At 30.7% G+C, this 15,202-nt stretch overlaps 1 protein-coding gene across 1 annotated transcript; it reads right to left on the bottom strand.

Annotated features, from left to right (window-relative positions):
- Positions 1-40: 40 nt before the first annotated feature.
- Positions 41-6,943, bottom strand: LOC107961978 (beta-glucosidase 46). Its single transcript, XM_016898174.2, has 12 exons — positions 6,645-6,943; positions 6,495-6,561; positions 6,348-6,406; positions 3,091-3,166; positions 2,918-2,992; positions 2,743-2,830; positions 2,398-2,650; positions 2,187-2,302; positions 1,838-2,093; positions 1,033-1,135; positions 843-951; positions 41-695 (listed from the first exon to the last, which is right to left on the bottom strand). Exons 4-12 carry the CDS (start codon positions 3,149-3,151, stop codon positions 470-472), a joined length of 1,287 nt encoding a protein of 428 aa, XP_016753663.1. The 5' UTR covers positions 3,152-3,166; positions 6,348-6,406; positions 6,495-6,561; positions 6,645-6,943; the 3' UTR covers positions 41-469.
- Positions 6,944-15,202: the final 8,259 nt, after the last annotated feature.

The following is a 15,202-nucleotide window of genomic DNA, read 5'->3' as shown; positions in this document are numbered from 1 at the left end:
ACAATACTCAAATATCGAAATTGTCACTTAACAACTCCAATGCTATGGAAATAGGAGTATAAATTTCCCCGGTCTTTGGTTCCACTGAAAGGTAACCATTCATAGTACTATACATGCCAGCAGCTATAGGTGAGATGGCTAGTCCTGGGCTTTAACCCATACAAGTTCAGTAGTGAGAATGATGAAGAAATGGCCATTACAGATGGAATGATTGCCTAGCATGGAAAATAGCCAAGTGTTGCCATTGGTCTCCAAGCATGTCAAATTTCATGGGATAGTGGTCAACACTTTTAGGAAGCCATATATGGCGGCATGAGGAGATGAAACTGTAAATTACAACTTTTCCCCCTTATTGTTCCACATTTGGCTCTTGCTGTAAAAGATCTCATTAGATTTCTAAGAAACAATTTGTATGGACAAATTTTATATTGACTGTACAAAATTAAGGGAGCAAAGATAAAGAAATTTGTTAGTAGAAGTAGTAAGATCGTTTAGGAAGATGATCAGCTGTCTGGTATTTTACTTTGCCATGTTCTGCAATGAAATTTTTGTACCAAGTTGCTGAAAACTTGGGGGTTCGCTTCAGTGTCTTGAAGTCAACATGGTGAAGTCCGAATCTTCTTGTGAACCCATATTCCCATTCGAAGTTGTCTAGCAAAGACCAGGCAAAGTAGCCCCTAACATCTGCTCCTTTCCTGAAGGCATTCAATGGCAGACACAAACTCATCAGTTACACTCTCACAATTAAAGAATCAGAGAAGTATTTTAGAACTTGCAAAATAGGCGAGAAACATAAGCAATGTAAAAGATGGTTTGTCCTTTGTTTGTTATTTGCTTTTCACCTGATTGCTGTTGACAGGGAATCCAAGTATCCAGCCATGTACTTGGCTCGGTTGACGTCTTGTAAGGAATCTTCAATGGTGGAATTTGCTTTGGTCACCTCACCGTATCCTACATCAAACAAAATATAATTATGAATGTGGAAAAATGCTTTGCAATGAACCTTAAACGAAACTTTTTGTCTCTTTTTACCATTTTCTGTAATAATCATTGGGGTGTTGTTGAATCTCTTTTTAACATAGGTTATGATCTTCTCCATTCCTCCAGGGTAAACATACAACCAGTCCACATCAGTCTGCATAGCAAAAAGATTTAGCTTCTGGTTTAAGTTGCCAAGCAAGTAAAAACCATAAAGTCCTTTTACTTTAAATAAAGATTAGGAGTCAAATTACATTTTGTTCTCTCTACTCAAAAAATGAGACAAATTAGTCCTTGTACTTTAAATAAAAAGGTAAATTGGTCTTTTCTCTTAAAAAATTCAGTCATTTATATTGTTAAAAATTGGCATAGCTGATAGAATAATCAAACAGTGACACATAGCATGTCATGAGTACCTCATCTTGACATACTGGGACTAGTTTTTAACAACAAAAATAGATGGAATCTTTAATAGGAGGACCAATTTAATCTTTGAATTAATGTACAAAGACTAATTTACCCATTTTCTGAGTAGCTTATTATACTTTTACTCCAAGCAAGTATCTCATGACCAACCGACCGGATCATGTAAACAATTCAATATTGTTGTCTTTAGACACCCACATGTTTTCAAAGTTTTGTTACCCAAAACTACACCACTCCAGGTTTGAATCCAAGAACTCCTGCATATAGGAGTCGTTACCGAAACTCTTGTACCATTTGAACAATGATGAGAGACATATGGATGTCCAAAGAAGACAATAACAGATTGTGGCCATGACAAGTTGCGGAAAATGAGAGTACCTGATTGGTCAGCCGGTTATGACATTTCAACAGGCAAAAGGATATGGATACATACAGGTTCTCCAATAGGGATGCCGTTCTTTTGGTAACTTTGTGCCCATAACCCTTCAGTCTTTGAGGTTCCTGTTCCTGGTTCACACGCAGTGAACATACAATCCTGGACATAATAACTTGAATAATGGTTGATTCCAATGAAATCCAACCCTTTCTTCAACATTTCCTTCTCCGTTTGCGAAAATTCAGGCAAAATAGATCCTAATATGCTTTGCATTTCAGGAGGATATCTTCCGAAAACAATCGGGTCTAGAAACCTTAAAGTTACAGTTACACCAGAATCTTTAAGATATCAATTGGAAACATATAGAAAAGTTGAAGTAGAGAAGGGTTTATAAGAAGAAATATACCAATTAGTAGTGAAGCATTGAGCTCTTTCTTCTGCTAGCTTGCCAGCCATGGAGCTGCTGATGGGTTCAAACCATGCTGCATTGATAATGATTCCAATGCTGCCTCCTTGCTTTGCCTAAACATTCATCGCTCTAAGTAAGAAATATGTCCTTAAACCTTCTAAATCTACATTAAGCCAATGGCATTTAGATTTTATAATGTCACTGATACCTGGTATTTTGATCTGTAAATATGAACAGCGGCTGCATGTGATAAAATAATGTTTTGAGCTGCTATGAAAGGCTCCTTCTCTGAATCTCCATTGGTACAATTTCCAAATGGAAAGGAGCATCGTGATGGTGGAAAATTCCCTTCTCGATACCCAAACTTGACTTGGAAATTGGGTTCATTGAAAGTGACCCAATACTTCACCCTATCCCCAAAAGACTTGAAGCAAATGTCTGCAAAGTATGCAAAATCCAGTCTGGAAATGAAAGATCAATGCCATTAGTGAGCTCGCCAATGGTGTGCATAAACTACCATTTCATTTGAAAACAAGAAACAGGATAATTGTACTGTGATTCAGGACTCAGCCAACTTCCATATCTGTCCTCAATTTCTTGGGGAAGATCAATGTGTGTCAAAGTTACAAATGGTTTAATCCCTGTAGAAAAAGGCCAAATCTGCAATTATTTATGCAATGTTTTGAAGAGAAGTCATTCAAGAAATGCCAAAATATAGAAAAACAAACCTTTGAGTAGGAGAGCATCAATTAGATTGTTGTAGAAATCGATGCCTGCTACATTGACATTTCCAAATCTCCCCTCTGTCAGGAAATTGGCGAACATATTAGTGAAGAATAGATATTCCAATATTGATAACTCTTGGTTTAAACATCAAATATCCTGTCATTCAAAGGCTTACTTGGTAAAATTCTTGCCCAAGAAATAGAGAATCGATAGCTGTTGACCCCCAGTGATACCATTAGATCAATGTCTTCCTATATCAAATTAAAATCTCTTAATTAGTTCCAAAAAAAAAAAGTAAAAATTTCAATTACTTATTTTTTCCCTAATTGGTTTGTAATTTATCATCATCATCATCAAATTCTATGTTATCCTTAAATGAATCAATTTAGTGTGTTTTTTTTTTGAATTATAGTGTTTAATAGAATTAATATTTTAAAAGTTTTTATGGTTATGCAATTTAAATATTTTATTGTCAATTTTCAATAATAAATGTTAACTTTATTAAACTTTTAGTATTCTTTAGTAGTAGTAGGATCAATTTGAATCAATTTCTATAATACAAGTATCATATAGATACTTTCATATAGGTTTTAACTTTTTCTGTAGCCCCTCCCTAACTCATGAATAAGAGGATAATGCACTCCAGCACACTTGAACCTATATCCTTCTACATTGACAACAATGCCCATAGAGGTGTAAATGAACAAAACGTTCGATGAACTATTTGTAAAACGTTTGTTTATGTTCATTTATTAAACTAAATAAACGGGTATGAACAAAATTTTTATGTTCATTTAATAAATGAACGAACACGAACAAAGGTGTGTTCGGTTGTTTATGTTCACGAACAAGCTCGTTTATTGGCTCGCTTATAAACTCATTTATTGACTCGTTTATTTATTAATGATATTTTCTTATAAAAATTTAATTATTATATATTAATAAAATTATCTTAAAACTCATTTATTGTTCTGTTAGTATATATTAATAAATTTATCTTGGTTTTTATTTGTTTTCATTTATAATATAATTATTAATATTTATATTTGACTATTTTATATCTAAATAATATATGTGTGTGTATGTATTTATGTATTTATTGTTTGTTTGTTTATTATTTATTAACATTATTAGTGAAAATGTTCAATTATATGTTTGTGAACATGTTCAATTAAGTTAAATAAGCATGTTCGTGAACATTAAACAAATGGACATGAATGTACATAATTTTAAATAAACGAACATGAAAAAAAATTGAAATTCTTAACGAACACAAACTGAATACGAACAAGCTTAAAAATAAATAAACGAACATGAACATAAGTTTGTTCGTTCAAGCTCGATTCATTTACAGCTCTAAATATACATACCAATTGAGTTAAGATTCAATCGACAGAGAAATGTATAATTGTTAAATGAGCTAAGACAGTAAACAATAGAACTTTTTGCTATCTAAATATGTTATAGCTATATTGTGGACATTAGAAAAGCATTATAATTAAACGTTACTGATTACATAATACATAATATTTAATTTTCAATAATATAAAAAATATCAAAATAATTTGTTTCTATTTACAAATATTATAAATTATTTTTGTGATTAAATATCTAAAAGAATTATAATCTAAGAAATCAAAATGTCATTAAAATAATAAAAATATGTATAAAATTATTTAATATTATAAAAGAAAACATAAAATTATATTAATTTATAAAAAAATCTAATTTGTACTCTATATATTAATAATTTTAATTTTTTTAATATATCTTTTTGTTATGAACATAGGATGAAAAATATTACTAACAAAAAAACTACCACAAATATGTCCATTTGATTAATTAAAAAAAAGTAACAATGATATATAATTAAAAGTGTTATAAAATTGGTTGCATTAAATTACAAAAATATTACTTAGACTAAATTATTTTATTTTTTTGGAGAAATATAATTTTACATTATTTTTAATGGTGATGTGAAGATAACAAATGTTAAGTACTAAATGTAATTTTATGATATTTAAAAAGAATGCTTTAATTCATATTTAACTCCCATTTTCTTAGTGCCAAAAAAAAAACCTATTTAAATTATCATTTTATCCTAATTTATATACAAATATTCAGTGTCGACTAATAAATACATGTAAGGTAACACATGATATCATCTACTTTGGAGCTTTTTGGAGGTAAAATGTGACAACGATGGTTTCAATACTACGGTAAGAAAACAAGTATAATTTAGAGGTTAAATGGGGAATAAAGCCTATAATTTTAAAAAGGTAAATTACATTACTGATTATCCAATTATGAATTGGTTTTTTTTTATCTAATTATAAAATTTTTAAAATCGTCGCTTAATTAATTAAGATTATCTCTTCTTTTTTTTTATCATTTTCTTTAATCAAATTGAAAAAAACCTTTTTTCCAATTTATTTGATTTTTCTGGTTTAATCGATTTTTATGTTCGATTTAATTGGTTAATTTAATTGATTTTCAATTTTAATATTTTAAACCGAATAAAACATTTAAGGCCATAGTACATAAAACTATAAGCTTATAATTTATTTATATACCTAAACCCAAATACCCATTAAAACTTAACACTTTTAAAAGTCAGAACCCATTAAGATTTAAAACCCAATACGCTTTAATATTTAAAATCCAAATTGATAGTTTAATTTTTTATTGTATTCCTTTTATTTTTTATCATTTAATATATTAAAAAAACGCAAATTAATATTAAGAACGATAGAAGACTTGGGAATTGTATGTTGGCCATGCAAGAAAATAAATATTTTTTGAGTTCATTAAAATTTATTTGATTTAATTTTTAATATTTTGTAATGAATTTTAAATAAAAATAAAATTAAAAGTAATACAATATAATAATTTGAAGAAAGAAGAAAATTATTTGAAAAAAATTAAAGGAAAAAAATTATAACTACCTCAATTAGATTTTTTTTTACAATTAAGAAAAAAACAAAATTGAAAATTTTCAATTCGGTTTATTCGATTTTACTCATTAGGTTGGTTCGATTTATTCGACTTACATGGATAATTCAATTTATTTGATTTTTGGTATAAAAAAATCAAACCATTTGAATTGATTGAAATTACACCTCTACCTTTAAATGTTTGACGAAAGGGTGATATGATAGTTAAAAAATATATAATAATAATAATACATAAAATTAGTGATTTTATCGATTTTTGAACCACTATATTACCTTCGAGTTAAACACTTAACGGCACTAAATGGAAATGGATAACAAATCTAGTTTAGTTAAGTGACAGAAAAAAAAAAAACAGACCCATAGTTGGGTGACCTATGGAGAAATTTACCCTTTTAAAAGAATTGAGGGGTGAACCTCAGCTAATTGGAAAAGAACGAAACGCGGTGCAGAAGGCTACATGGATGTGAAGTAAGCTTACCAAATAGCGATGATAATGATCCACTGCTACGTCTCCATTGCTTCCGTCGATGACCTTTCCTGCAATAAATTATTTGTTGTTGTTGAATATGGGGATATCATTTTAAACAAAAAGCAAGTTTGAAGGAATTCGATGTTGAATTATGACCTGGTCTGTGGGTTTAAACATCCCAATTGTTCAAACCTTTCCCATCACTCAAGTAACCACCTTCATACTGCCCAAAATGAACAGACCATTCATTACATCTGCTTGTTTTCAATAGGATAAAAAAATTGAAAGAATGGTGGTGAAGCAAACCTCGTAAGCAGAGGAGGCCGTTCCAAAGAGAAAGTTCGGAGGAAATGAAGATGGATTGTTATTATTACCATTACCCAAGCTTTGTTTCAGCGTTAACAGCTCCGGTGAAACCGGAAGTGGCAATAACACGAACATCTGGAAGGCAAAGAAAAGAATGCAAAGCGTGGAGAATCCAATATACCAAATCTGCTGCTATGACCAAACACAAGAGATGCAGGATATGGAGAAGAGAAGATGAAAATGTTGGTTGCATGCCGTCCTTGACCATGACAAATAAATAATGGAGTTTGTACCGTATACCAACTGGAGGGTTGAATTGTAAAAGTATTATAATGTTTGATCTTTCATTGATTAATCAACTATTTTAAATTAAAGAAAGGTTTTAAAATTCCGAACTCTGAATTCATCAACATTGAATCTATCTTCTTGATGATTTAATTTGGTTGTATGAACAGTGTAGCCAAACAAAGTTTCAAGACCCACAAATCATAAAAATATTATTCAAAAGGTTTTTTTTTTAAATTTGGCCTTCGAATTATGTAGTTTTTTCGTTTTGGTATTTAAACTTTTTTATTTCAAATTGGTACTTAAATTGTCATTCTGTTACCCAGTTCAGTCATTTTCTTAACAATGTTAAAAAAAAATTACCACATGACATCAATTAGAATGAGTCGCGTGGCACCTTTCAACCAATTAGAATGTGCCATGTAGTACTTATATTTATTTAAAATAAAAGCATTTACCCACCATTGACAAGATGTTGCCGACCTTGATTGTCCATGTCAAGGGCAAAGTCAGAAAAATAATTTAGGGAGGACCAAAATTAAATTATAATTTTTATGATAGTGAAAAATATAATTTCACCATTTTAATAGCCTATATACCCCTAGCTACGCCCCTGGTCCACGTGGCGCTACTAGAACATGACACATCAAAATATTATTTAAAAATTAAAAAATTCTAAATTCTAAAAATGCAAAAAATAATAGATATATTTTGAAAATTTTAAAAAACTCTAAAGTCATTCTTTAAACAATTTATGATATATTTTAAATTTTTATATAATATTATATATTTGTATTTATATATTCTAGAATTTTTTTACCTTTCAATTTTTTTAAATTATTTATATATTATTTATGATTTTATTTAATTTCTAATCAATATTATATATAATATTAATAAACAAACCAAAGTACCATATGGCACATTCTTATTGGTTGAAAGGTGTCAGTGACAACTGATTTTTTTAACACCGTTTAGAAAAAAAGTTGAAGAAGATAACGGAATAATAGTTTATGTATTAATCTAGGACAAAAAAAATTTAAATACATAATTGGGAAAATATGCCTACTTCGAGGCTTAATAATATATGATTTCTTGAGAATGTACTATAGAGGCCTCTATATTAAGAATCGAATTGTATTTTTCTCCGTTTTCAAAAAATAAGTAAATTAATTTTTGTATGTTAAATTAAAGAGCAAATTAGACATGATATTAAAAATTTAATTAATTTTTATAGTTTAAAATTAATTTTTATACATTAACATGAGATATACGTAAAATGTTAAATAATAATAAAAATAGATAAAAATTTTAAGTCGAAAAAGTAATTTACTATTTAATTTTATGTGTAATAACTATTTTATTATTATTTTAAAATAAAAAAGACAAAAGAGAATCGCACTCCTACGTAACTCAACCATACTTTACTAATTTCTTGCTAAAACAATATAGGATTACCCCAACAATACTGGAGAAAAATTTATAGGGCGGTTTTGGACATATTCGCTGACAAATTTGGCGTTTTCGTCAAGGTCTGAACCCAACAGTAAATTCAGGATCCCATTAACCACAATAGATTCATCCCTCATATATTTGTTACCATGTAACAGCAGATTTTTTCTTGGGGGCTTCAACATAAGTTAAAATATATTTTAAGTGCCCTTTTTTCTTTAAATGTTCGCTTTGACTTGTATTTTAGAAATTTCAAAATTTAAATTTTAAGTCTATTTGTTATTATAATTGAAATTTATCTGTTAAATTTATTAATGTTTGAAATTAAAAAAGACTCATTTAGTGAATATGTTACAGAAAAATAACATTATAATAAATTTAAATTTAATAGAAAAATTTTAATGGTGTTCACACTTGAATTTTTTTTTAAATTTAAAAAATAGAGAGATTAAATTCATTAATATAAAAGTAGAGAATTAGATTTTAAATGTACAAAGAGTACAAAAACTTAAATATATTTAAAATATAAAATAAAATATTATTTTTTATTTTTATTTAAAGTATATTATATATTTATTACTAGTTTGTATATTACGAGTTTATAATAAAATGTTTTATTGTGAATAAAATAGAAACAAAATTAAGGTGAGTGTAATTGTCTGTATATTTTGTTTATTGGTTATACTAATTAAATAAAATTTATAAAAAGAGTATTGTGAATTTTATTGTCAACATCACTTCATGTCTTATATTATTATATATCACATATAAATCATATAATAAATAATTAGTGTTTTATTTTAGTTTAAATTCTTAAATATAGATTTAGAAGTGAAAATACAATTGAATAAAGAGATTTGTATTTTCTTCTTTAAAAAAAAGAATTCTCGAAATTATTCTTTTTTTTTAAAAAAAAGGTCAACTTTTTATTTTGAAAATGAAAATGGGAGTCGCCACCAATCTTTTTTTTATGAGGTGTGATCGGGTCACCTTATGATTGATCGTTTTAATAAAACATCTTGATTTACTAAAACAATAATTTTGGTCTACGAAATTCGAGAAAACGGGTTTGGGAGTCGATTACGCACGAGGAAGGATTAGTACCCTCGTAACGCCCAAAATTGGTACCTAAGTGATTAGTTAATGTTTTAACGTCGAAAGTTGAAAACCCAAAAAAATTTAAAATACGATCCTTTCCTTTTTATTAATGTTAAAAATGCTTGAATTGAAATGAAACGAACATCAAACGCCCACTCGTCTCGTGATAAGAATATGCCACATCCTTTAAGTTAGGATGTGACATTTGAGTCCTCGAGAATAAGTTGGCCTTTAATTCATTAAAGACTTAGGTATTTTAAGTTTAGAAGGATGTTCGGTTGTTTAGATTTAACGAGAAAATCGAAACCCCGTAAGTTAGGGCACGACTTCACGAATTCCCAAAAAGATGAAACATTGCCTTACTTTTAAACTTTTGAATAATAGCGAATACAAAACCAAAATGATACGTGCTATTTAGTCGAAATATAATAAAATGGCATGTTATGGATAAAGGAAAAAAAAATTAAACGCTACTTTTGAAGTGGTTTTAATGAAATATGATGGAATGATAATATACAACATGGAGTGATAATCTACGAATAAAATGTTACAATAATGAATCACAATGACATGAAAATGCAAGTAAACGAATTATAATACACATAATGGCAATAATCACAACACGCGTTATTTTAATATCAATATTAGCAATCAAAGAAAATGAAACAAAATAATATATAAAACAATTCGAAGTAAATAATTTATAAAAAGTTTGAAATAAATAATATATAATTTTTTTTAAAATAAATAACACAAAAAGGGGTTCAAAATAAATAATAAATAATAAATAATAAATAAAATTAACATAAATAAAATACAAAACAGTTTGCAATAAATAATCTAAAGCAATTTAAAATAAATAATATATAAAGCATTTTTTAAAGGAAGTAATATGTAAAAAAATCTAAAATAAATAATATATATGAAACAGTTTTAAAATAAAATAATGTATAAAGCAGTTCAAAATAAATAATATATGAAACAATTTAAAATAAATAATATCTAAAACAGTTTAATATAAATAATATATAAAAATTTAAAATAAATAAAATAGTTTAAAATAAATAACATATAAAACTATTAAAATGAATAATAAAAAAATAAATAACAAATTAAAAAAGGGTTACAATTCAACAGATTAGGGATTAAATTAGAATAGAAATGAAATTTAAAAGTAAAAATTATAACAGAATAAATAATGAGGACTAAAATAAAAAAACGCGAAAAGGCAGAGGACCAAATGGCAAAAAAACCAATTCCTAGACACGTGTCCATTTTTCAAAGCGTCAGTGGGTCAGGGACTCAGTTGAAACGCGCTGTAAATTCTGGGGTTAAATTTATAAAATAAATAAATAAGCAAAAACGACTAAATCAGAATAGCCCAAAAAGCAGGAGAACCAGGGGGATAAATATCCCAAAAGGCGAAAACACGCGGATCCCCCTTGGAGAGGGTCGGGTAGCACGCGGATAGGCCCTAAATAGCGTCGTTTTGGTGCCTGGGTCCATAGCTCAAAATGACGTCGTTTTGCTTCTTTATTTAAATCAAATTTTTTTAAATTCATTTTCACTCTTCTTTCTCAAAAAAAAACCAAAAAACCAAAAAACTCTCTTAACTCTCTCCCTCCCCTCCAAGTCTGGTCGAACTCTGGTCGTTACTTCGACGCCGGACCACCGTGGCGGCCGCTGGTAGTCAGCGACAGTGCCGTCGTCTGCGGTGGCTGAAAAATAAAAAATCCTATTTTTTGAGGTTTTTCTACTTCTCGGCTTGTTTTTGCACCATCTTTCCTTGGAGATGGTCACCTCGGCCACCCACGGTGGCTCAAACGCAAGAAAGGTGAGATCTCTTTTTCCTTTTTTGTTTTTTTTTGTTTTAAAAAAATAAAAATAAAAATAAAATGCACAAAAAAAAACAAAAGATGTAGAATAAAAAAGAGACCTTTGCAAAATTTTGTTTTCGATTCTCTATTGTCTGTAAAAAAAATACATTAGTTCTTCATGGATTTTATAGCCGAAAAAGAAAGAAAAAAGAAAAATACAAAGTTTTTGCTATTGTTTTCTTTGCTTGCTATATCTTGTTGTTGTCCTTTTTTTTGGTCCTTTTTTGCAGGTGGAAGAGGCCAGCAGTGTATGGAGGCCGACGTGGAGGCGGAGGCGGCGGCTAGTAGTAGCTACGATTTTTTTTGTTCATTTGCTCAAAATTTGGCTTAGTTTTGGGCCATTCGGGCTTGTATTTTTTGTGTTAGGGTTTTTACATTTTGGGTTATATTGGGTTTGTAAATTGGACTTATAAATGGACTTTGATAATTTGGACTTATTTAATTTATTTGAATTTGGTTTTATTTTTGTTTTTGGTTTGTGTATGGTTTGGGCCCCGGTCAAATTGGGCTTTATACAGCTGCCCCTCTTTGCTCGTTGTCGTGTAACGAGAATGGAGCAAAGACTTTTAAGAAATACAATCTTGCCCGGTATTGTCAAGCCTCAATTTGTCTGGTACTCATTTTTTCAAGTAGCCTCATTCCAGTCCACCGCATTTTGTTGCTTTGATCCACTCCACCGCCCCTTTAGAGAGGTAGGACTTTGTAGTTCCAATTTACTGTAACTTTAGAGGTATAGGATTCGTCGTTTTAATCCGCTTCACTGTAACTTCAGGGACATAGGATTAGTAGTTTCAATCTACTCCACTGCGATTTCAAGGGGATGAGATTTGTTGTCTTCAATCTGCTCTGCTACAATTTTAGGGAGATAAGGCTGGTGGCTTCAATTTGTTCCACTGCAACTTCAAGAACATAAGATTCGTCATAATTCATAGCGTTAATATGTTCCACTGCAACCTCAGGGAAATAGGATTTGCTGTCTTCAGTCTGTTCCGCTGCAACTTCAGGGAGATAAGGCCGGTGGCTTCAATCTGCTCCACTACAACTTCCAAGAAGATAAGATCTGCCATAATTTGTAGCTTCAATCTATTCCACAGCAACTTTAGAGAAATAAGATTTTCTGTCTTTAGTCTACTCTACTGCAACTTCAGGGAGATAAGGCTGGTAGCTTCAATCTGCTTCACTGTAACTTCAAGAAGATAAGATTCGCCATAATTTGTAGTTTCAATCTGTTCCACTGCAACTTCAGGGAAATAAGATTCGCTGTCTTCAGTTTGCTCGGCTGCAACTTTAGGGAGATAAGGTTGGTGGCTTCAATTTGCTCCATTACAACTTCCAAGAAGATAAGATCTGCCATAATTTTTAGCTTCAATCTGTTCCATAACAACTTCAGAGAAATAAGATTCGCTGTCTTCAGTCTACTCTACTGCAACTTCAGGGAGATAAGGCTGGTGGCTTCAATCTGCTTCACTGTAACTTCAAGAAGATAAGATTCGCCATAATTTGTAGTTTCAATCTATTCCACTGTAACTTCAGGGAAATAAGATTCGCTGTCTTCAGTCTGCTCCGCTGCAACTTTAGGAAGATAAGATCCACCATAATTTGTAGCTTCAATCTATTCTACTGCAACTTTAGGGAAATAAGATTCACTGTCTTCGATCTGCTCCACAGCAACTTCAAGAAGATAAGATCTACAACTTCAATCTGCTCCACTGCTATTTTAAGGAGATGAGATTTGTGGATTCATCGATCTTGCTACACTGTCCTTTGGGGGACATGACTAGTAGAATCGATTTCATGGGCCTATGCTTATACCAAATGATTGGGATGTCATGATCAAAGTGAATCAAATGCTCCTAATTGGATGTGTATGAATGATATTTGCATAAATGCAGAATGTCATTTTAAGGGAATGATCCCTTACTAATGCTTAGGTTATCATTGCTCGTTGTTCATCAAGGTCGTATAACTGACACAATGTCTTGTTTTATTGTTCAGCTGATATATTTGACAGAAAATCCAAAAAAATAGTCATACTTTAAATTCTTATTTCTCAAATATTTCCAACTTTTAGACTTGGTGAGTTCTAAATGATAGTCCTGTTTTAGATTCTTGTACTATTTAGAAGCTTCCAGAGTAATTTACAGAACTCCTTTTGTGAAAGTATCATTAGTCCATTAATCATTATTTTAATGCAAAATGCTTGAAAAAGATCATAATGATGGACAAGAAGGAAATTGATTGAGAGCGTAGCTTGAGACGAATAAGTTAATCAAAGATGGCAAATACAATAAGAAAGAAATTGATTGAGAGCATAGCTCGAAACGAATAAATTAATCAAAGATAGAAAACTTTGCTAAAATTCAAAATGAGTAAGATGAAAACAGGTGCCCCAAATATTGCATCATGAGCTTCTCTGCACAAACTTCTTGAGGACCATTTTGAGCTTGAGATGTGTCTAGGAGACCTAGAGTACTTTATTAATGCCCCAAGATGTAAAGTTCCTCCTCATTGTTAATTCTGAGAGGATAAGACTTTCACATGCCCTATCGTCGATCAAAAGTTAAGTTACCCTTTTTCGTATTTTCAACTCAAAACACATTTGGTCTTAAGGCGCCCTTTGCGGGTTTTCGCCCTGGCCTCTCCAATTTTTTCTCTGTCCTCTTTTTTTTTTAAGGTGAAATACCTATTGACTAAATGCCCATTCTTTGGTCAAAATTTGAGTCGCCCTTTTTGGGTTTTCAACTCAAAACTCCTTTGGTCTCAAGACTGCCTTTGCGGGTTTTGGCCTTGGCCTCTCTTTTTTCTTTTCTTTTTTGTGTTTGTTTTTTATTTTTGTTTTTGTTTTTTTTTATTTTTTCTTTTTTTTAAAGTGAAATATTTTTTGATTGAATCGGAATTTATAGGATTAGACATGTTCTTTCCATCCATTTTGGTCAACATTGACGCTCCTCTAGAGAAGGCCTTCTTTACAACATAAGGTCTCTCTCAGTTTGACGTCCACTTTCCTCTGAAGTCCTTTTGTATAGAAGGGATCTTCTTCAATACCAAGTCCCTCTCATGAAATTTTTTAGGGCGAGCCTTATTGTTGTAAGCTTACATAATTTGTTTTTGGTACATTTGACCATGACAGCTAGCTTTCAACTTTTTCTCTTAGCTCAAATTCGGCTGATCATATCAACATTGGATCTATTCAGCTTCACCTAACTTCAGCTATGACAAAACTCAGAAGGAAGACATCTCGACTTCAATGGACAAAGCCACCTCTATTCCATAGATTAATGAGAAAGGTGTTGCCTCGGTGGAGGTCTAGACAGACGTACAATAGGCATAAATGGTAAATGATAACTTCTCATGCCAATCTTTACAAGTCTTAGTCATTTTCCCTATCATCTTTTTTTTGCTGCACTTTCATTTTGGGGCGATATGGTATTTAATCTTGAACAGAAGGCAAACTTCTGATATTGTGCTGTTGTTCAAACTTAGTGCATTGTAATATATGATCCTCTTTGGCACTCCATACCGACATATGATTTCTTCTTGGCACTCCATACCGACATATAATTTCTTTTTTTCTCTTCTTTTTTTTATTTTGATGACTGTCGATTTTATGACATTAGCACCTGAAGCAACTTCCACCCACCTAGTGAAGTAATTGATAACCATAAAGATGAAGCGATGCTTGCTAGAAACTTTTGGAGAGATCGGCCCACTAATATCCATGCCCCACATAAAAAAAGTCCATGGAGAAGTTATGCCATGAAGGAGGCACATGAATCTTATCTCCATAAATTTGGCACTTATGGCGTTTCTTGGCATAACTGATACAATCCCTTTGCATGGTGGACC

The sequence above is a fragment of the Gossypium hirsutum genome, chromosome A06 (genome assembly GCF_007990345.1).
Source record: "Gossypium hirsutum isolate 1008001.06 chromosome A06, Gossypium_hirsutum_v2.1, whole genome shotgun sequence".
NCBI classification, from domain to species: Eukaryota; Viridiplantae; Streptophyta; class Magnoliopsida; order Malvales; family Malvaceae; genus Gossypium; species Gossypium hirsutum.
This window is presented reverse-complemented; position numbering and strand designations above follow the sequence as displayed.

Excerpts from the sequence above, each read along its gene's own strand:
- LOC107961978 (XM_016898174.2), bottom strand. The coding sequence starts at position 3,151 with ATGGTATCACTGGGGGTCAACAGCTATCGATTCTCTATTTCTTGGGCA. Across the intron at positions 2,831-2,917 it reads TGATGCTCTCCTACTCAAAG|GGATTAAACCATTTGTAACT; the intron begins GTTTGTTTTTCT and ends CTTTTTCTACAG. Across the intron at positions 2,303-2,397 it reads TTTACAGATCAAAATACCAG|GCAAAGCAAGGAGGCAGCAT; the intron begins GTATCAGTGACA and ends ATGAATGTTTAG.